Raw genomic sequence first — 24,497 nt, forward strand, 5'->3', positions numbered from 1 at the left:
GCCTCTCCCTGACTCCAGATGGACACCGTCATGTCCAAAGAGATGTTTCCGGAGGCAACCAGAGAAAGATGAGATAAGGAAAAGAAAGAGAGAGAACGGTGTCAGGAGAAGAAAAGATAATATTGCAAAAGGAAAGCTGCTTTGGTGGATGCTCCCTCTCCTCAATAAACAGAATCATTCATAAACAGCTGTGCTCTCCAGGGACACATGGCGAACCTTCACGCCTGACTTCCCTGACACTCTGACATATAACATATCAAAAGCTTATCGCTGTATACACGCTATTAATACAAGGCAGACTAATCCACAGTGGGCTGCAGTGTCTTGAGTTGAGCTTAAACTCATTAGACAAAAGCCTTCATTACATTGTGAGTATCTGAGAAGGCAGAGCTCCTATGGTAGTCTTGGGATAGCAACAAGAGCAACAAGCTTATCAAAGGTTTCTATTAACAAAACATATTGTTAGTGAATGAACACAGCTTAACAGGATTAAAATACTTTGAGTGGCACTTATTGTTGCTACAGTGGTGTATTCTGTGAGCTAAAACTTGTGTCCAAAGACTTATTTTAACATGCACTATAGGTCCCCAGACAGACAGATCTCAGTGTACTGGTCAGCAACAGTTTTCTTTTCTGACTGAGAGGTCGCCGAGTGTCATGTGAGGTGCCAGACCATGCGTGAGTGTGTTTGATCTGGTGGCCGGGTCAGCCCTGATGTTAACAGAGTTATTAAGGGACTTATTAGGGAGAGTCAGAGAGCCAGCTAAACCCCCCACTGATTCCATCATTACTGCCGTTGTGGCAGGGTCATTACCACCCCGCTGCTGGGGTTTGTAGCCAGGATTGAGAATCTTCTGGTGTGCACACCACACTGGCTCAGTAGGGAGACCGTGTGTGTGTGTAGGGGGTAGAGATGTAGGGACAGAGGTAAAGGAAAATGGGTGTCAGTGTGAGGAAAAACTCCTGAGGGATTTGATCGAATCACATGTGATGAATGGGAGGATGACTGTAGCCTTCACTTGTAGTCAGGTTTTATGGTTTCCAAAGCTGACCTTTTAAAGGGTCAGTATGCTTTGCTTTAAAAGGAGTGCTTGTCAGATGGTCATACAGCTTTGGAAAACATGTCCCCTAACACCTTTCAGATGTCTATACTGTGTGGGGGGGGAAGTGATTAGCCAGATGTGTGGAGGTGAAAAATTAAGCAGGGTTTGAACTTCTCTCTTCAGCTCTATTTTTTCATTCTTTACAAAAATATTTCTGTCAGTTTTCCTGTGCACAAACGAGTGCGACGCTATTAATACTTTCCAGGAGAAGCTCTGAAAATGTACACCATTATCCCCACTTTTAAATGATTATCGCCTCTCCTTCTTCTCTTTAAGAAAGCGCTTTTTATACCGTGCCTTTGAGTGTGGCTGTTTGGAACAAATATAAGCATTTTTGCTTTCTGATGTAGTTTAACTAGTTCTTTTTCTTATTTATGGTGACAACACAAGTTTGAAAACATAATGAGGTAACAAAAAAATAAAATAAAGTACAATAAAATACAAAATGAATTTAAAAAATACATGTAGTTACTTATTCTTAGACGTTGGCAAAAATATTGAAAATAATTTAGAGAGACTTTTTCAAAACTTTGCTTCATGAATTATATATCAAAAACACAACTGGAAATCTCGCAAACTCCCACACACTTTCCCTAGACAGATTTTTAGATTTATATCAAAAGCTATTGGTTTGGCAAAACTTCTTTGTGTCCCCTCCGGATGTTGCATGTTCATTAGCTGCCTAGGCATCATTAACACAGAGGCATGCTGGGAAAGGAAGTCTCAATGACCCTACTCAGAGGGATTGACTACAGCGTCTGGTTTCTCCTTCAGGACGGACATACATCTTCATTAGGCCTCTATCTGCAAAAGTATGGGTGACTTTCAAACCATAAAGTGTTCCTGAGTCTCCACAACATTACTGTCCTCTTTAAATGTACGTATTTAATCAATAATCAGGAGAACATTAACTGATACAGAATATTGTTGTTGTAATAATTCACCCTCCACTCAAAATATATATATTTTTATTCTTGTTACTTCAGTTGGATGTGTCAGCTTCTCTGTGCAGAATGATGTGTGTGCAGAGTTTGACACAGGAAGGCTGTTTTCACATTCATCTGCTCAAAGTGTAAATTTTCCCCGTGCTCAATGAAAATTGGATTTTTAAGGGGTGAGCCAATGAGCAGGATTTCTGAGATCACAACTAGAACCAATCATGGTCCAGTGTGCAACTTAAAAGCGTGATGTGGAAACTTGAAACCTCCAGTGCACAAACACTGAGGATGGACTTTTCAGTGCAGAAGACATCTTGTGTCCAGCACCTAAACTTCTGAAATCTACAATTTGTTGTTGTTGAAATAAAGAAAAAGGATATTAATGTGGTAATCATATTGTTTTTTGGAAAAACCATATCAGACACAGACATATTGTCCCAAGCAGAGTATTTTTATATGTCTTAATACATGTCTGGAGGCAATCTTTAAAGTTGTATATTGACATATACAGTAAAATCTAGAGATTTCAGTTGTTGTTGAGTTACCATCCTTCTTTCATTGTGCTGTTTCTGCTGAGGAGCACAGACATCACCATTACAAAGTGGCATATGCCCTTTGTCCATCAGCAATTGATGTGGGCAATGGAGGAAACATTTTGGAAGAAAGGGGGTGTGAAGTTTGCCAACATCAATCTTGTTTCAAATTGAACTGCAAAGTTCCAGCTGAATGAATTGCCTTTCAAATGCAGCAGGCCATGGCTGCACACATCCAATCCCGAAGTGAATCTGATTTGATCCCAAGAGCCGTACAAAGGCACAACCCACTGATTGATAAAGCAAAGTGAGGGGAGATGAGGGTAAAAGAAAAAAAAAAGAGAGCCAAGTCAATGGAGAAGAGGCTAAAGAAAGAGGAAAGAGGGAAAAGCCGATACAGTCAAGCAAAGGCTAAAGAAGGGGAAAAGACCAAGAGAAAGACAGCAAAAGGGGGAAAAAACTGTTTTAATGGGAAATAAAATAACTCCATGACGTGGCCAGGTTGTTCTAAAGGGCCCATTTAATATCTCATACACAAGTTCAAAAGATGTGAAAAACTGGGGGGATGAACAAGAACCAGTAGAGATGTGTGTCTGTGATAACAGATTGCTCAGCTCTCTGTGTGGGTAGTAACAATTTTCCTATCACAAAGCACTCGATGGTGCCAAAGGTGAAATACCTGCTTTGACATCAGAGACTGAGGTGTAGCATAAAGCGTTACACGATTTCAACTCACACAAAAGAGTGCTATATTTCTCAGCTCACTAGCACAGAATGCGGTAGGTTATATGAAAAATGTTAAACTGACAAACAAGATTAATGATCATTTTATAGAAGCGATACCATGTTATAACTGAGTTACTTTTTAAACAAATAGCTTCACTGTCACTTTTAATATAATATAGTCATTTGCTTAAACATTTATCTATAAAATGCACCTATAATATATTTCTATTTCTATTATATTCTAAATAGTTATATATTTTTAATTCATATTTCACTCAACATCTTAATTATTATTATTATGATATTTTGTTACAAGTACATCATGAACTTAATCAGAGACATGTCTATCATAGTACCTGGGAACTGACATACAGTATGTGTTGAAGTAACAATCACACCAAAGAACAAGGGCTGCAACTAATGATTATTTTCACTATCGATTAATTTGATTAGGATTTTCTTGATTAATCTTTTTGTCAATAAAATGTCAGAAAATAGTGAAAAAACTTGAAGATATTCAGTTTGCTATCACATATGACAAAGAAAAGCGGCAAATATTCACAATTAAGAAGCTGGAAACTATGAATGTTTTGGCATTTTTGCTATAAAAAATTACTTAAACTATTAATTGATTATCTCTACTAAGAATAAGTTCATATTAAATGACAAAGGAAAAAAAAAAAACTTCTAGAAGATTGAAGCTGAGCTTGAAATCCCTCTTGATTATCATTTCCTTTTCTTGGTAAAACTCATTAAACAGTGAGACTCATAAAAGCAGCAGGGGAGATGACAGCCTTGCATTCTCAATTGTTTTTGAGACCTCTGAGCACAATACGCATCTGAAAATTGGTGGCTGTTAAAGTGATTCTTTTTTTTTTACCGCCAAAGTGTTGTTCTTCAACAATGCAAGTAACAAGCAAGAATCCCAAGGAATGTGGAGTTAACAGACGCCTTTTTGCACCATTTTCTGAGGGCAGCTCCGCAGGGAAGGCATTTACACCTGCTTGCCTCATCTTTCACGATACACTAGTCCCCCAAAGTGTGCTTTACTTATAAATATCCACGTCTAAGATGCTGGAAAGATGGAGGTACCAGAAAGAAGTGAAAAGAAAAACCATCAAGTGTGTATGTGTGTGTTTGTGTTTAAAAAAACAGTGGCAATATCCCAGACAAATGAAGTCGGTTTTCACCAGTGACTTCTTTGTCAAATCAGCACAAAGGATTTATTGTCCAAGGTTACAATGAGAGTACCAGACCTCAGGAATTAATCTTGTGAGCCTGGGTCTCTCCATCTAAACTCCCAACACTGCTTTAAACTGCACCAATACCAGTTAACCAACTTCACTTCAGGTGAAGCGAGACTCACCCTTCAAATAGGTCAGACTGAAGGCGGAAATAAGGCAGGGATCTTACTGACAAAATGTTTAATGTTCAAACACACTAACTCTTACATATCCTCAGACTGCATGCATATGAAAGACTATATTCCATGAATCATGAAATAGAGGAAAGAGGAAAAACAAATGAACTACTATCTCATTTTAGGAAGATCCCATCTAGCACCTTTTTTTTTTTTTTTTTTTTTGCAATATCGTCTACATCAAAGCCATTCTCATTGACTTTCAACTTCACGGACGGGGGGGGGGGGTTGGTGTGTAGATATCAAACATTAAACAGCATTTTTCATTCATGAGCAAATCATGTTCTGTTTCAACAATAGAGGGGAAAGAGCTGATTCAGTGAACTCGCTGCAGGGGTAATTGATAGGGATCCAGCAAAGGTAACTCCCAGGGGAAATGCTGGATCATGAATTCCTACCCTGCCAGCGGGTACGTGGACTATCTATAGAACTTTTTTTTTTTTTAAACCCCAGTGGGTGAGAAAGTGAATTTAATAAAGAATTTAAGAGGACATTTAAAACTGAATTAAAGTCATGTGTCTGCGGAGCTCCGGATGTTAAGTTGCATTTCAATTTCTATCTGAAATTGTAGGTAATAATGTAGCACTTATACTGTTGATTTATTAACACTGAATGTTAAATTTATCTCCCTCAATAACAATTTATTAATTGAATAAAAGAAATCAGTGAAAATTAAAAAATCGAATAGCTATTGCAAAGGTGTAAAAAAGGGTTTAACTGTCAGTTACTTCAAAGATGTCATAGAGCACATGTTAAAAAAAAAATAGTGACTGGAAGGAACACTCTGGTGAAAAATGAGAAGAGGGTGGAATGACTGCCAGGTCTATCCCTGCCACTTTATTAAGCTTTGCAACAACTGTTGTTTCTTACCCACATTCTCACTCCATCTGCATTATGCCAGGAAATCACCTTGCGGCTGACGAAGCAAAATAGCTATTTATTTCATAGACCAAAACAGAGATCAGCCTAGTTTGTAGACCTGGAGGCTGTGAGAGAGATGGAGCAAGAAGTTGCTGGCGGGCTGACTGGTGTCCAAACAGATGGTGGGTATACGGGAAAAGTTGGAAGATTCTGTATAGTTATGTCCACATACCCTGACAGAGCTCAGATTTGACTGTTCTGCGCTTGACAGAGCTCTGACTTCTCCCCTCCCACTGCTGCTAGAATTAGTGGGGTGTTCTACACACACATACACACACTGTCAAAGAAGTGGAAAACACTCAAATTGTCATGGGAGGAATACATCAAGTGCCTTCACACACCCTCTTCCATACAAACACAAACTTGCTCTGTGCTGCTTGTGTTATTCATCAGCAAGTTAGGTAGCCTGGTTGTGTATCTGAGAAACAAACTGGCCGGGACAAGAAAACTCCCAGAGCTTCCTTCACAAAAGCTTCCCGACTTCCCAGATGGAGGATTGGTCTACTGGACTGGAAAAGGCAAGAAGCAAACCAAGCATAACTGCTCTCGTTTCAAACGTATACATACAAGTTCAAGTTTGTGCACATCCACGTGCACGCACAAAAACACTGTTCTGAAACTACTGAATGGGTACCAAGAACAAATGCAATGTGCAGCCACATTGCATTTCTGGCCCTCTCAAAGAAACAAACACATAAACACCCCGCAACAAGAGCATCGGTATCCCTAATTGGCACGGAGATTTGAACTGAGAGCATACAGAGGCGGTGTTCAAATGCAGCGGAAAAAAAGTGCTTGGTTTAAAGATAATTAATATTTCAGTGAGAAAAATGGTTTCCTAAAGTGTCACAAGATGAAAGTGGCTTGGCATCTATTGCAGGAGAGAGCTAAATGAAGCATGTGTGTGTAGATTAATTAAGGAAGGGGTGAAGAGAGACGACGCCTCCTTACCTTTGCTCTGTGAAGAGAAGCAGAGGGAGAGCTGAGCAAATAGGTCAGGATTCTCAAACTTCTCTTCTTTGACTTTGATCCAGATGCAATTCTCTGCCATTTCCTGAGGCACTATCTGCAATGACACAAGGATTCCATTATCACCACAATCAGAGACCGCCATTCCACCAACCTGCCACTCAAAAAGTTCTTCTCACTGGAGATGGAGTTTGTGTGTGTTTTTCATGGACACATATGCCCTTGTGCGTGCAACCTTAGCATCTGAGTGGCAAACACGACAAATAGAAAAGACCAGAAAAGCAAAAGGGGTTAATATGTTCTTTCAGACAAATAACATGAATATGACCACGCTAAATGGTGATGTACGGATAGACCCTGACTGAACCAGACACCTCAAAGCGCTCGTTGACATCTCCTGAGATGAATGAAATATGTGCGTTTCAGTCCGCAGCACAAAACATCAGCAACCCCGTTTATACACTCCTCCTACCTTGTCTTGCATGAAATAGCAAAGTCTCTAAGAAGCAACCAAACACCTGCACACACTATGAATATAGCGGGCCACAGGGGTACTTTCTCCCCTTCCTCTTCTATTCCCTCTGTACTGCTCAACAGAAAAGAGAGAGAGTGTATGGTCAGATTCAGATATAAACAAAACCATCTAACATGAAGCACTTATTACTAGCTAATCATGTGTGTGACACCACATTAAGTACTATGGTAAGAGCTCTCAGTGTGACACTGTTGTGGCTTTTTATCGAGGGGTCTGGACCAGCAGTTGGCCTATTGCATCGCTGCTGTTAACCTCCTCAAAACCACAGTAATTAGATACAGAAAGAGGTGTAAGTGCTACACTTATGCAATACAGACAGATAGATCCAGCTGATGTTCAAGGCCATATAGAAACAATGATGAGTGCGACAATGGTGCAGAGTGCTGTAATGGCAACAATGGGTGCTTTAATGGGAGGCTTATGAAAGTTTCAACACAGCTGGTGTTGGTGTTGTGTGTAACAAAGTGCCTCTGTGCTCTCATTTGCTCTCGAAATACAATCCACTCAAAGTCCTAGAAAGCAGTCCATGCCATGCCTGTCATGGCCTAATTCAAAGAAAGTGGTGAAACAACAAAAAATCCAATAGTGTAATAGCTCATACACTAAATATTTCACCATTACTAATACTACTATTCCAACAACAACATCATATCTGAACTGGCTCTAATTAGATACTTCCACTGTAAATGGAAAACAAAACTTGTTCAAAAAGTTGCAAACAAACTCTCGCACACTGTCTATCTTGCAATGATACATTCATTTGCAACGTTTCAGTGCTAGACCTTCATCAGGCAAAGTCTTGCACCGAAACGTTGCAAATAAATGGATAGCTGCAAGTTAGGCGGTGTGCGAGAGTTTATTTGCAACTTTTTGATCCATCCTTCCCTCTCCTACGCACGTGTCTCATGAAACAGATGTGCAAAGTGTTCTTCTGTTCTGTCAACACACAACTTGTTGACATGGAATTTTTAAATAAGACCATGCATTATTATTTCAATTCATGTCAAATTATGTATTATGTATTATAATTATGTATTTTTCTCAAGAATTGTGATACAATTTGTGATGTTTTATGTGCTCTGTCACGGCTTTTTGAAGTAAAAATGCAAATTGGGAAAAATAGCAAGCAAGGGAAAATAATTCTTTTTTTTTAAAACTACTACTAATGAAGAGTCATTGAAAATCCAATCACTTCCTTTAGTAAAAAAACATTCTGCATATCACAGAAACAACCATATTTTAGTGCAAATTTTTAAAATTTATTTTCTGAACATGAGAACCGTAGGCTCAAAGTTATATAAAAAAGAAAATACTGTACTTGAGTTCCAAGCCCTTATTAAATAATCTTTCACCTCAACATTAGCTCCAAATAAAATCAGTCAGCAATGCCATTAAAATAAATCCATTGACATAAAAATATATTTTCATTTCCAAAGTGCCCATTTTTATGTTTGAGGTAGATTATGTCCATCTTTGCTGCCTGAAGAACACATCAACTTGTATTCTTCTGACTAACTGAATGCAAACCAAAGGCATAGGGCAGGTTAAATGAAAAACAAAGTTCAGTCTCTTACACCTACAGGGGTGTATACATCTCGTGTATGAAACTAGAGTTCAGTGTCCTCTGAGTCATACTCCATCTCATCTCTCTCAAAAGCTCCACTGCGGAGTTGTTGGTTGTGGTACAAGACAACCAAGGTAACAAGGCAACCGAGTTTTCAAATCCCACAGCAAATTTACTTTTAACCACAAAAAAACAAAGTTGAAATCATCTGAATAATTGGAGAGTTAGGGTGGCAAATCATCATTTTGTGTTATCACATTATAATTTTAAAAAATATAACAGTCATTTGATTGATGATTTGTCAGTTGATACAGTCTCATGACACCATGATGGAAGCATGTATAATAAGGAAAAAGGGGGTCTGAACAACTTTGCCACAAAATACAGATGATAAGATCTATCAGAAGTTCCTGCTTCATGATCCCCACACCTAACGAAGATTTTTTCTTTCGGTGATGTATGATGGGGGCCAATTAAGAGCAGTTTCAAAGAGACCAACCCAGTTTTCAGGATGATGAATGAGAATATTGTGGCTAAAGGTTTTTTTCTTAAATCAAGGATTGCAACCTTATTGTCACTGGTGAGTCTAATGCATCATGTAAAGTAAAATATTCTACTCTAATATATTATATGTTCAAACATTCTTAAGAGAAAAAAAGACTCAAAAACATTTATATAACTGCAATGGCACTCAACACACTGATAAAATACATTCGAAATTCCTTTATAATACTTGGCTTGATTCCACTAAAACCATTAAATATAATGTGCACCATTGACATAATGTCAAAAGAACTTGTCTGATGTTTTGGTTGCTGTCAGTAATTGAAGACTAAAACGCAAGGTCACACAAGCATCGGCAAAAAAACATTAAATTAATGCTAAGAACTCCTGAGGCAATGGATAAATTATCTATGGTAAAATAGAGCCCACACGCAAGAGAATGTCCTATTGAAATTGTATTCAAATGTGATGGAACGTTACACAACCCAGTCTTCATTCAATTATGCTAAGAATGTGCAAATCCAAGGACATTTGAGCAGTGAAAATTGTTTACTGTTGAATCCTTTGAATTGGGTGCTGAGTGTAGAATAGTGTGGCCTATGGCTTAACGGTTGTTTAACTAGATTAAGTGAATCTGAATAGGCCTCCTTTTGGTTTGGATCTTCAACTTTGCATCTTCTTATTGTGTTGGGTTGCTTCAAGAAGCCTATAAAGCCAGTTCTGTTTGCATTTATGATTGTAAAGAGACTGAACAATATTTCATGTGATATAACAGTGGAATAATATTTCCCTTTACAGTCTCAAATCATCAATATTACAGTTACAGTGAATCAAAGCTAGAGTTACTATACCTTGGTCCAGTTGACCCTCTTCATCACAGTTTCAGGCTTGTAGGTCTTCTTGGGCTGCAGTCCATAAGGCAGTTTAACAACAGGCAATGCTGGAGGTGGCGGAGGCCCACCTGGGCCCCCAAAGAAAGGCGGAGGTGGTGGGGGTCCACACCCAGGGGGTGGGGGGGGAGGTGGAGGTCCTCCACCTGGAGGAGGAGGTGGTGGTGGTGGAATGCCGGCATGGCCAGGGAGAGGAGGAGGTGGAGGAGGTGGAGGACAGCCACCCGGTGGAGGTGGAGGAGGAGGGGGTGGAGGAGGAGGTGGAGCTGCTGCACCCCCTGGTAGAGGAGGTGGAGGTGGTGCTCCGGGCGCAGTTGGACCGGCTTTAACCTGCAATTACAGGATAGAAATGTTAGTGATGGCTCATATAGCAAGAGGGGCTTCCTTTGGTTTAATACAAACCTCGTTCTGATATCCGAGATAGGCAGAAGCCGTAGGGCCATTGAAGAGGTATTTTTGTGCTGTGAAAACAATGTTCTACTGCCTGCAACACTTTAGTATCTGAGTGACTTGCTATGAGCTTTGATTGTAGGCAGAGAGTATTGTATGTCAACAACAGTCAACAAACTCAGTGTTCTGTACAAGTTTGGCTTCTGAGTTAAGACCACATGAGTAGATCATGTCCTTTGCTGCTCTGATGACTTTACCAAGCAAAGAAATCATGATCTTAAGTTTATCAACCATTTTTTGAGGATATATTTGCAAAGTTGACTTTATGAAAACAAGTAAGATGCAGCAGTTTTCTTTCTAACTATATACAGGTCCGTAGAACAAAATTTGGCATCAAAATCTTTACCAGACTTTTTTGTTTTCATTTTTCATTTCAACAGATATTGTCTGATTAAAATAAAATCTGGTCATTTCATACTGTGTTTTATGTGAGCAAATTCCTTTTATAGCAGTAGAATTAGGAAAGCATTATCAGATTTGATCAGTTTAGCTTGTCAAATGAAAACAAAAAGGTTTTTATAGAGACATGCTCAAATCAGCAAGTGAAGCAAACTAATTTATCAAAACAAGTATTGTTTCTATCAGAGCCAAAATGCAGTTGTCTAAATTTCTAATGACACCCAGCCGCAGCCATAATGCACTAAGTGGAAATTGTGATTAGTGACAGTTTTACACCTAACCAGGACGTCAGGTATGTCTCGAACTGTTAACAGTTGAACTTTAAATTAGCGGCTGTTATACATTGATCCATGTTTTGCTATATTTACTGGTATTTACAAAAATGCAAATACATGAGTAGTCAAACCTTGTTGTGATAGATTGTAGATATGTAAATCTTGTTCATATTATTGGGTTAAGTCTATTCCCATATATTATGTAAAGATTTTAGTCTTCATGAGAAGGGAAATGTATCTCATGTGTATCAACGGAACGTCACAGGCAAAAATAAATGCATTTGTCTAAAACTGGAAACTCCTGGTGATTGTGAAATCAACGGTTCAAAACCTGTTGTGTTCATTAAATCCTTCCAATATGTTTGTAAATACAACAAAAAAAAATGTTGGAGAAAAAAACTTTGAATGACTACAGTTTAAATTTACAACAGATAAAAATGTTGTTTTCCCATCAAGTGGTCGTCATGAGTCCTCACAATGGCAGGCTATTAAACAGTAGACAGGGATGTAATTAGACCCAAGACTGATAAGAAGAAGTCTTGTAGTCCTTTGACATGTCTGCATTACACAGGTAGTCGGTGATAGTCAGTGATAATGCCAATAGAAAAATGTTTTAGAGAAATAAAGTTATGCAAATATGACAATTAAAGGACACCCAAGCTTAGACAGAATTTGATATTTGGAGCTGATTAGATGCCTGCTCTTACCAATAAGCATTTCCACTTGCACTTCTCATTTCCAAAACCAATTCCCCACTCTGTGCATTTTCCCAAGTCACTTGATTGTGTCCATAAAGTGTGACTGGCTTCACATTTAAAGACATTACGTACTGTTTCATTACATAATAGCATTGGCAGATTGTTTATTAGGGCTGAAATTAAAAAGGTGTTCTGCCAGGAGCTTCTTACACAGATCGCCCAGAGATCTTCAGTGAAAATCCACATCCAATGATTACATGTCTGTCAATCTCAAGCCCTCTGTGGCCCGTTTTCTCTTTTAAGATTAATGTGAGAGAATGGAAGCAAATTAGCTGCTAAATTAGAGCGCAGTTGTTTCCATACTGAGAGTCCCTCAGAGTCTCTATCTCTCTTTCTACTTCTCTCCCTCTAACTCTCTGATCTACCCAATAATAATAAGCCCAGTGTTCCACAGAACCCTTGGGAGCAATGCTATGAAAATAAACAACCAAAAAAAAAAACAACCTATAAGTTTTAAAATGTATATTGACTATGTATTTTGTCCCAAATGATTATGACCACTTGTAAATTGATTGTACGGCAACATATTACTGCCACCATGACAAAAACAATTGCTGTTTCTTATTATAATGTGAAGCTTTTCTCATTTTAACATAATCCTTTTCACATTATAACAAAATTTAGAAAGTTGGAAAGACTTGAAATTTTGCCCTATGAAATGCCCTATGATTCAGTATGGCCTTTGCATTGTAATTCAGTAGACCATGCATCTTTTGTATGCAACACATATGTAATATACAGTGCCAAACATATAAGTGTCTGGGTCTAAACTTGCAGACACACATGCATAGTATGGATGAAATACTGTATGAGTTTCATATGAAAGTGGTCATAATCATGCGAGACAAAATACACATAGACTGTGCAAACGAATAGAAAGAACAGAAATTGTACATTTTGCCACATACTTAAATATGAGTTTTAAGACCCAACAAAGATGTCCTTTCCAATTATTTTTTTATTGTTAAGTGTTGGTTCCTAATACATATATTATATAGCATGTTTTAATAGTGGTGTTTCTCACTGGCTTATGAAGGTCTGCTTTTCGGCGGTTCTTACTGTTACAGAGCCCGTCTGGAGCACTGTGTGCAGTATAAGACCGGGCTAATATGAAATCTAACCCATCCAATTTGGATTCATAGTATTCTGGACTCAATGGGGAGGTCAGCATGGCAGGTAATTAACTCAGAATGCTATGTGATTAAATCTTATGCCCCAATCTCATCTCTGATAGAGGAATTCAATCACAAGGTGTTTACTTATGAAAATTGCATTAAACAAGCAGGATATGTGTGGTTAAACACCAATATTGAGTTCACCATAGCTTCCAAATGTTCTATATTTTTGGGCTAATGAAATAAATATCTCATATATATATATATATACATTTTTTGAAGCATGTTTTTGAGAATTAGTAATTTAAAGAGGCAAAACATTCAATCAAGTATAATATTGAATCAGTGTAAGTTACTACACAAAATGCACTATAAGAGTTTGAAAAATTTTCTGTGCAAATGAAGATTAAATGCACTGCATGTAAGTTCATTAAACATATTCACATACATAATGGGTAATTCATGGCTAAAACATTTAAATGCAATGCACAATATTAAGAGGGACACACATGCAGAGAGGACTAAGGATCAGTTCCATAATCAGTTTGAGTTTTATCATGAAAGATTTGAAGTACCGCAAGCAAATTCCTTTAATATATAACTTGGATTTGCAGGTGATTAAATGTGAGATTATGTCAAGGACCACACATGCAACGAGGACACCCACCTTGGCTTCAGATTCCCTGATGAGTCTCTGAGCCTCTTTGAGGTTGTCTTTTTCAATAGTTAACTGTGCAACACACACATACACACCATACATACAGACACACACCATGGGAATCCACAAGTCACAACAGACACAGAGGGCAACAGAAAGGCACAAATGGGGGAGGGTTAGATAGACAGAGAAGAGGAACACTAGTACACTACAACAGGTATAGTACTCACACCATATACAAAAGAGGCAGGCAAGGAAAAGAGGATTTCCCTTAGACAGTAAACAACAATGGAAGTACAGTGTTTTATTCCCATTTTGACTGAATGAGCTACTTGATGTGCAAAAGGCAGAGTGTACTGTACTTTTACACCTAAAACAAGATGTAATCTATCTTCAAAAGAACATCAGAGAAGAGCACTGACTGCAGCATGAAAGGACAAGGCACAGCATCACTGACAGTTGGTGCACCTTCAAAACCCTTCTTCCATTTCCCAGGGTTTTTTTTTTTTTTTTTGGCATAGCAAAATACATTTCAACTTAACACTCTTAGATGTGTGATGGGCATTGATTTCACTGTGCAGTCTTTGTTTTAGAAATGTACCCATTTTGCTTTGATATTTCACTCTGTACGACCTTGCCAAAAGAAAAGAGATGGGAACATATTCCACAGCAACTGAAATGTAATATTTCTATGGAGTCATTCCTACTATGGACTGTGGAGAGCTAAATATTTAATGTGTACAATGGAAAAGGAGATGGAAACTTTGGTGGAGTGACTTAAAAAAGAACTTTCATTTTGCAAGAATTTTAGAAAATGGTCGTAAAGTGCAATATTAAAGCAAAGAGAAGTTTTATTTTATATTTTATCCTTAGGGATTAAAAGTTAGAGGCTTCGAGATATCTTAGTCTCAAAGAACAAACCAGAGAGATTTTCAGCAGGTATAGTTTGCTCTGCTTTCTGAGAAATGCAGATGTAAGGATACATGTAAAGTATGACATTTGGGGTTTTGGGTTTTGAATTTAATAGTGGGTTTTTGGCTTAACAACTGAATTGGCTCCATCACATTATAATAGGGACTACATTGTGAGTTCTGCTGTCATTATCAGTTGAGTCAAATTCTGTAATCACGAAGGGCGGAAGGCAGCCTGGCAGCATAAAAGAGAAAAAGTGGTCTACTACACCTCCAGCTCCTCTTGGGGCCAAGCTGGGTCAGCTACAAGACCGCCAGGTTGTTAAAACCTATTAATGTGATGGCGCAGAGTGCTCCAATGTACCACTGCAGTGCTACATTATTCATCACATCCAGAGCCAATTCAATGAATAGCTTCCTTTTTTGCCTTGAATGGTTAGAAGCAAAGGTTTGGGGAAGGGTGGATGATTTCCACTTGTTGTGATTTCTGTGTCCTTTGTTGATGTTTACAGGCAGAACCTCCACTCAACTCAATTGGTGGATAATCAAACAGACACATCAAACAGGCTGCTTGTTACAATGCCAAAGTTCCCTGAGAAAGACTCTCATTAAATGTGCTGGTTCACAAACAAGGTGAGAAGAAGCGACTCAGGCATGCATGTGTTTTAATATCTGACAGCAATTCTGTCTGTGAGATGAAAGGTTAAGGTTAGCTCCCACTTCATTCATATTCAGCAAAACACCATGTGATAGCACAGCAGCTTTGATGGACAAACTAAATGCGTGTCCTCACACCGATTTAAAGATTCTGCGCTCCCACAGTTAATGGCTTTCTACAGCGCTGTGTCAAACGTGGATTAGGTTGCAAAACACACTCTTTAAGCCTAGTCTTCCTGTAGTAGACACTTAAAGTAGCAGACTCACAACCATCAGAGAGGATGACACTGTTGTTTTGTTCAATGCTTGAGGTAGCAGTTGAGCAGTCTATGCAAACAACTTGCCAAAACTCAAAAACAGGAGATAACTCAAAATAGTTATTACAGAATTTGCATATTTAAGATGATTTCTGGAAACAAACCAAAAAAAACTTTAGCCCTGACAGCCCCAAAATCAACTGTAATTAAAATTAAATTACAGTGAAAAATAACTACACGACACTTCTTAAACATGGGCAGATTAAATGAATTCACATTCAGGGTAAAGATAATTCTGTAGAAACCCTTATAATTAAGTGTTTTATAATGAAGTGTTTTATTTGTAAGCTTCCAGCATATGGAAGAAAGACAAAAATCCATCTCAGATACCACTTTAAAGTAGATGCTCACCAGTAAGTGTGACCCTATGCATACACTGTACATGTTGCAGGTATGTTCCATTTTGGCCCTGTCAAGAGGCATAGGGTATACTCTGAAGTCCTTTATGGTGACACTATGCAAGTCTGTGCCACACAAATTACATGTTTCCCTGCTGAGGTTAATGGCTGTTGATGTGCAGCTGTCCACAAGTAACCACTCTTTGAAGGAACATTCAGACAAATAGAGGAAGAGAGTGTTTGACTCTCCAGGGCTTCTCTTCTCTACACTACCTGTTAATGCACCACAGTCAGTCAGTCTTCAAAAGACAGAGGCCTGCCAGGGGAGGGTGTGTTATAAGGGAAGAAAACACTTGGAAGCACAACATAAAAAGCTCCAACAAGGGAAAGAGGGCAAGTAAAGGTAACTCAGTCTGATGCATTCATTTCTGACAGAAGGTGGAAGAAGGAGACAGTAAGGGAGAAAAAGGGGAGCAGGCAGAGCAGGTGGAGAGGAGCCTCACATTCTGATGGTCTCTCTTAAAATGGGCGGGTGGTAATCAAGAATAGAGTGAGTGATGAACCAGTTTGGGTACAAATGCAGGTAACAAGTGGTGACACTGCACTCAGGCACATGAAGTGAAGGACTGAGACCTACACACAAAGTTCTAAGGACAAAAACATTGAGTGACTTTGGCTAAGACATGGGCCAAAGCTTGTAGCACAATCTAACAACATTTGGTGTGGACTGCTTGAGGACTGAAGTAATGTTGTGACTGAAAAAAAATCCCAGCAATGCTTGAACCACATATGCAGGTGCATTTTATCAGTCAGGGAGTGCTACATGAGCAACATGAGCAACCAGAGATGAATGTTTAAAAGAAAAAAGCAATATCTGATAGATGTAGCCATACCATCTTTCAATGCTGGTTTATATTAAATTCCCTAAGCAGGGAGGCAAACTGCCCTTTTGTCCCAAGGCAGTACTAAAGTGTTTGAAATTGGGTTAAGGGGGAAATAGCAGTCATTTTCTGTGCTCAAAATGGAGGGTTTTGCCTGGGAAGAAATGATGTTGAGGCCAGGAAAAGAAATGCAATCCATCTCTGTGATGATAGAATTACATAGGAAAAGCTTCAATGGAGCAATTCACCCATATAAAGAGCTACAACTTAAGGAGATTGACCCTTTATCAAATCAGATGTTCTTGCATGGATGATAACTCCCGCTTACAGCAGCAGCACATCTGTAAGTGAGGTGGAAAAGTATCCTTCTGACCAAATCAACCATTTTTCTTCCTGTGCTATTACTTCTCAGTGCTGTGATCTCAAGGCAAACATGTTTATTCAGGTTGAGATTGCCAGTTTTTTTACTGAAAAAATTTAATTCAAAGTGATTAAAAGTGCTTCTGGACATTAAATCTTCTCAGTATCTTCTTTTTCATGCTTTTGGGAAACATACAATCCCTCTAAAAAAACACTGGGGGTTTGTAACACTGTTTGGCAGAGTAGTTGGATTTCTCAGACATTTCTCTTTATGGATTTACCTGGGACTCCAGGGCCTGGATCTTCCCCTCTAACTCTTTGATTCTCTCTTCCTTCTTTTGAGACTCAGCCTGGGCCTCCTGCCGTGCACTGAACTCCTCATCAAACTGCAAGAAAAGAGAAACAGGTATGGGTATGTGCACATAACAAACATTTGTAAACACACACACAGGCTGGTGAGCGGCAGGGTGTCTCCAGAGAATGACCACAGGGCACATCAACAGACACCAAAACACACTTTCTTACACTCTCTGGCCGATTTCTATTCATAGCCCTCATGGCCCTAGAGCCCTGTTGTCCTTTGTCTTTGTTTCAGGCATGGCTTTCATGTATGTTGATGGATCTAACCTTTGCAGAAACCAAGCCATGTCACTTCAATAATTTCACCGTCCCAGCAGGGTGCATGGTGAGCTGGTGGGACAGGACTCTTAAGAACAAAACATACCCAGGACCCCCTTGGTGTCGCCAGGCAGTGGTAGTGATGCTCCTTAAAGGGGATCTATTATGATCATTTCCAGATCTATATTTTTATTCTGGGACTCCACTAGAGTAGCTCTGCATGGTTCACAGTTCAAAAAGCTCCTTATTTATCTTATATTGGCCTTTCATGCAGCCCCTCAGTTCAGCCTCTGTCTCTTAACAGGCAGTCTTAGCTCCTGTCACTTTAAGGCCCCCCTCCTGATGAGCCCACTCTGTTCTGATTGGCCAGCTTTCTGGGAAGCCTGCCGAGGGGCAGCCGTATCAAACTCGTGTTAAGTTACCCCCCTGCTTCATGTTAAAAGCTTTTAAATGACTAAATAAGGGGAGACTTTTATTGTGAAGAATTTACAGGAAATTAAATGTTTTCCGCACCGAACTAGCAGAGCTTCGTTAGTGGAGCTAAAAACCAGTCGACACAACAACAAATGAAAATATTTGGAGCTCTTTGTTCAGCGGTTCAGTTAGAAATAATTCAGGGAGGAACAGTACAAGCAGAAACAGCCACAGTGATGATGATGTTTGATGAAGAGCTGCAGACAACCAGCACACCTTCAACAGGTAAACAACTTAGTTTACTTTGTCGTGCTGTGTAATGGAAAAACACTCACAGCGTGCCAGCTCGACTCAAGTCATGGCTCAGCATGACTACCCCCAAAACAATGGAAAAATGTCATAATGTTAGCGGAGCAGAGCAGTGAACTCGTGCGCTATACGTGGAGCAGATGACCATATAAAGAAATCCATCATGAGCCGATGTCGCCTCGGACTTAAGACTATGTTTGATAGGAACATCCAACATTGTAAAATTATGTATATGACCGAAAATAAGGATAGGCATAATAGGTCCCCTTTAAAATGCATTTCATTATTATACATAATATGCTGAAGTTAGGTTTGAAATTTGCTGTTATTCTATATACATATATATATGTATATATATATATATACATATATATATGTATATATATGCAAACCACCTGCACATAACTTCACTCTGACCCGGCACTGTGCACAAATATACATCAGAACATCGGCATTGATTCTTGTAATGCTGATACGGATCATGTAGCGTCACAGCCAGGTATTGATCAGGGCATGGAAAATCAATAGCTTGTCTGGGAGCTCTGAGGAAGAAAAAACTTTCCTGATGGGAGCCGGCCAACCAAGGGGACTGTTGGAGTGATTAATGTCTCACCTTTTTGGAGTACTCTGCAGCCTTCTGCTCACTCTCGTCAACTTTGGCTTTATCTACGCACTGATCTGCAAGACAAGACAGCCACAGTCATGAGATACTTCAAAGACTTCTCTGAGTGCAATGTGCATCATTAGCTCCTCATGTGAAATTAACAATTAGACCTGAGTCTTGTTTCTTAGTAGTAAGTAGTATAATATAAGTAAGTTTATTAGAGATAATATAATCTGATAATGCATCTTAAAGTCTATTGGAGATGCGTGGGAAAAATAGCTTTAGATGGCCTTAAAAACTGTAGATCATGGATGGCTTTGACCCCCTATGTATTACATATTATTTAACGTATCAAATATATTCTCAGAATACACAATTTCTTATAAATTACTTTAATTTCTTTGGTAGGTCTGTAATGTACCCAATTAAAGGTTGTTATATTAAATAAGATGCATGTGATAAAACAGAAATTTCATTGAATGGGAAAATAAATGAAAAAAAGAGGCTGGCATTGGAAAAGGGAGACAAGGTCCAAAATAGGCTGTTTGGCAACTGATGCAACTGCTGTGTTGACCTTGTGAAGAAGCGACAAGAAAGGAGTGCTTCCATGGTATGTTCAATAACTGTCATATGCAGTAAAATCAGTCACATTGTGCAACTCTTAACTCATGCACATGTGCTAATCTCTGAGTTGTTATCTGTTGCTTGAGGGTCTGTGTCTTTAACAAGGGAAAAATCAGTTATAGCATAAAGAAAATAACCATACTCGCATTTTTGCAAATGTTTTGTATATTTGATTATGTTCAGAATCTTAATGTATTTACAAATCCCATATTTTACAGTTAAATGAGTCAGCTGAAGGACCGTGTAAGTGCAAATTTTAAGTGTAAATTATTGTTAGATTGCACATCAGGTGACACATTTTCCCTCTGAAAAATAATTCTTATTAGGAAATGACACCCTGAGGTGAATATGTGACAAAAACAAACAGTATTGCAGAGAAGACACCTTTCAAAACTCATGTGGATGGCTTCTAATTATACATGTCTTATGTGTGAATTAAACAAAATACATCCTTGAAAGTTTTCTATCAACTGGTTAACTCTCAATAAAGTCAGAGAGAAAACTTTTTTAAAACTATATCAGTCCTCTGTGGTGTAGGTTCAGAAACTTTTAATGATCCTTTGTTGGAAAGTCACGGAACCGTTAGTGACACAACAGAGAGAGACAAAGTGGTATTATTTATTTCTTTTCTCTATTTGAAAATAATTCTCCATTAGTGATGCAGTGCAAATAGATGTTTTTTCCATGATTCAAGGAACACAGCTGAAAAATACCCTTACTGAGTAAACAACATTAAAAATGATTCTGCATTAACTGAATTGATTTGAATAAATATAATTTATTATTCATTAATAATTAGATGACCCCCATCTTATATGTCAAGCCATTGCAGGTGTTTGTCAGAAGAATCTCAGAGGGATCTGGAAGGATAATGAGAATGACTGCGAGGTATCAAAACATTTTTAGCCACATCAGTGATATACTCCCTGTAGCACATCGTTTAAAAAGACAAAATATGATCTGGAGAATGATTTCAGTATATAGGAGCCCCAACTTTAAGTCATATTCTGCAAAAACCTTCCATTATTATATTAACTTTTATACTTTTATTACACATTTAAACGTCTACCAACACATCAGTTTAATTAATGAGTGGGTGAATACAGCATGAAGTAATTCAAAAGGTACCGATCAGGTGGGTGAAGTCCACATCCAATCGTTTACTGTAGCCAAAGTCAGGGTCCATCCCACTGCGATGCAGGACCACCTGAGACACGCATTCTTCGATCACCTTGTAGTACTGAGGCCTGAGGGGTCAGGAAACATAAAGCAGAACAATTAGACAAGCTGCAGAAAGATATGAGTGACACAAACTCTACAAGGCTAATTAACCACAAATGATTCCCTTATCTAAGCTAGAGGTCACAAAATGCCATGTCAAAAAGGGTGCTGCTGGAGAAAATAGGTACCCTATTAAATTTGATCACTTGCTTCACCCCGATCATGAAATTAGCAGATTAATGGGCACACAGAACCAAGTCTGTGTTAGTCTGTCCATTTCAAGGTGACAGACGGTAGCCAAGGCTACGCTTGCCCTCTTGCCTAATTTGCAATCATCTTTGCCAATTAGAGCAACCATAAAAACTGAAATGTAAATCTAATCAGTGTAATGTGTGTAATTGAAAGCACAATGACCGGGAAAACATGTCAGCCAGTTAGGAGTGTGACTGAGTGCTTGGTGTTATCGAGCAGGATGTCAGAATCAGGCTGAGAGACCATTTCGCCACACAGGTTGGTATGTGACCTTTTCTCAGTAACATTATCAGCTTTAATTGCAAGTGACATTTAGCAAATACAATGCCAGCTTAAGCCAAGATCCAAACTGAGAAATAATTATTTTCTAAGCATGACATTGTCCAGAAGTTTATGTTACATTCTCGACAGAAACAACTTGTTTTTATTCTTCTACAGATTAAGGCTCTGTTTACACTGTAACTTGAGATTTAAACTGACGTACTGGATAAGGAAAATTGAACCTTGATGATGCTGAAGAATAATACCTTAATAATTAATAAATGCATAATCTTGTAATTGGGAATGCGCATGTGGGTGTGACCAACTAATTGTTGCAATTTGGGTGAAAGGTTGGGCATTCACAGTTGTGGTACAGCACAGTGAAATCTTGAGTAGGGGCGGTGTGGGATGTATACATTACGTCTAGGAGGAATACAGTATCAGCAGCTGGAGGAGTGACGGGCTCCTGCGTCAATAATCACATCAGCTCCTTTCGTCCCCTTTCTAAGTGGCAAACCACTTCCTAGTGGGCAGAGAGCCAAGGCTATGTTCCTCTACGAGTCCCAAAGCATAAATATACCATACAACACAGCACATACACATTCCTTTAATTTACAGAAATTCTAATCATCTAAGCTTTCTGAGATTGTTCAATAGATCTATGATAACTGAAATTCAGAGACGCCGAAAAAGTCTGAAATTTTATGACAACTTTGATGCAGATAAGAAACTCAAAGTTTGATCAAAGACTGCCCGTTTGATGGCTGTGCATGAAAGCATTAAGTCGAAAGAGCACTAATGTTCCTAAAATGTAATAATTGATTCCGGAAGACACAAGTGTGAACAAAGTGTCTGTTGTTAGATGGGTTAATTTTGTGTAAGACTAAAAAAGCATACATACCTAAGTTTGTGTCTTAGTAAAAAGGAGAACACGTGATAAACAGCTATTTATTATTATCAAAATCCAACAGGATGAAGTTTATATCCCAGGCTTTCACTCTCACTGTTACCCATAAATTCAAAAGCTATGTTCTGCTGTTACCTTGTGGGTGGACAGGCCACATCATGTTATGAACAGAAATATGAAAGAACACAAAATTCTGAGCCAAAGCAAACAAGAATAAATCAGCATTTAGGTGCACTGTTTTGAAAGCATGAAATGCCATACATTAAGCTTGAGCTGGCGGATTCGCCCACTCATGATTGGAACAAGCTAGTGAAAGCTCACACATCGCCCTGCATGGCTTAAGCACTGTGGCACTCGGCTTACAACTGTCACCAATGTACACCACATTATTATCTCAATAAGCCGCCCTATTTTCCCTTCGTCCTCCATCCTCCACCACCACCAAGCAGATAGGGGCTGGGTGGAGATAACTAGAGATGGAGAGAGTGACCCAGAACTGTCATGCCCCTCCACAGTGGGCAGGGCTGGGCTCCAGAAGCTAGCATATGTCCCCAGCATCATTCCCCACCTCTTCTTTTACTTTGGCACCTTCATTTCTTCCAATGATAGCTTGCAGTTCAGCACAGCCCCAGCCACTTGATCCAGCTCTGCTCCACATAACCAGTGTAATCCCCATATCACCAGGCTCCAAAAGAGCAGATCTGCTCTATATTTACTGGGTGGGTTTGATGTGCTCCCATTCATTAGGCTTGCAGTGAGAGATTAATTATCAAAAATAAACCAAGCCCCAGAGGGGAGAGCAACAACTAATGTTGTGTTAGGAGGAATGACAGTAGATCGTGCACTTAAACATACAGGCCACTATAGACCATGTTTTTATAATAGTAACAGCATTAATTAATGAACTATTATTTAATTTATAGTATTGACATTATCATTATTATTATTGTTATGAATTCAAGATACAACATGTGTGATCAATTCTAAAAAATACAACTTCAAGTCTTTACTTCTGATGGGATATTATCAGCATACCTGCTGTCCTTTGATCACAATTTGATCACCACACCTTTGTGTGGTGATCAAACTATCACTGACACCATTAGATGATTTTACTGGAAGCATGCTTTGCTACTAAATCATTCCTAATTTTGTTTGTGTTTCATGTTGTGGTAATACTATTTCTATACTATGAAAAAATGGAAATGTTATGCGCAAAGACTGGAACGATTTAGATAGTATCTTTTGAAAATAGCTGCATTTACTGTAGTACAACATCTTCCATCATCCTAACTCATACAGCAATGATATATGGGGAATAAAATGCCTCAGTCAGAATGCATTTCTAGTGTTAATATTTGTCGGTACATGTGTGGGTTTGCCCTTTCAGTTGTGATGGCAGCCAAAGGGAAAAATGTGTTTCAAAAACTTCAAAAAGTATCTTTAAAAAGACCATCAGTTTTTATGAGCATTGGTACTGATCCCCTCTTGTTGCTGGCTTACAGAGGGGAACATGGACACTGGAGCTGAGGTGGACGTGGCTATAGCTAGTTAATGTGAATTCTATTTCTCACTTCCTTCGAATAGATGAGGAATACATTATTCATAACTCCAAGGGTACAGCAACTTGTCTATGGTAAATTCATCTTCCTCCTCTCATCCACCCTCCATCCTCCAACTTCCTTTTTTTAAGTCATATTTCTGCAAAAAGGTCTGACACAGCAGTGAATTCATCAGTGTCACTCCATTCAGAGGAGTGGCAGCCTTCCCGCCCAGTGACTGACATATTTGCCCTTTAAAGTCAAAGTAGAAAGCTAACCAAACAGTTTAAAATTACTTAATAATTCCAAGTTACAAAATGATATCCATAATCGTATAATTTATGTTTTTCAACTTCAGTGTGTATAGACAAAGACATGTTATAATTTTAATTTTCTTTGGAAAGAGTAACTGCACCTAGGCTAATAATCTTGTTTGCGCTGCCAACTAGTGGTGGCTACATGCTACTTCCACAGCCGGTGCAGTACAGCACTTACAGTATAATGCACATTGCAACACTAACATG

At 38.8% G+C, this 24,497-nt stretch overlaps 1 protein-coding gene across 1 annotated transcript in view; it reads right to left on the reverse strand.

The window, feature by feature from the left end:
* Positions 1–24,497, reverse strand: part of diaph2 (diaphanous-related formin 2) — a 382,189-nt gene that overhangs the window by 228,646 nt on the left and 129,046 nt on the right. Inside the window, exons 15-19 of the mRNA XM_042418197.1 lie at positions 20,920–21,038; positions 19,177–19,241; positions 17,504–17,608; positions 10,065–10,433; positions 6,593–6,707 (exon numbers count right to left, since the gene is read on the reverse strand). Of these exons, the coding sequence (XP_042274131.1) occupies positions 6,593–6,707; positions 10,065–10,433; positions 17,504–17,608; positions 19,177–19,241; positions 20,920–21,038 (773 nt within the window). The remainder of the gene's footprint in view (positions 1–6,592; positions 6,708–10,064; positions 10,434–17,503; positions 17,609–19,176; positions 19,242–20,919; positions 21,039–24,497) is intronic.

This window comes from Thunnus maccoyii, chromosome 8, assembly GCF_910596095.1.
Source record: "Thunnus maccoyii chromosome 8, fThuMac1.1, whole genome shotgun sequence".
In the NCBI taxonomy this organism is placed as follows: domain Eukaryota; kingdom Metazoa; phylum Chordata; class Actinopteri; order Scombriformes; family Scombridae; genus Thunnus; species Thunnus maccoyii.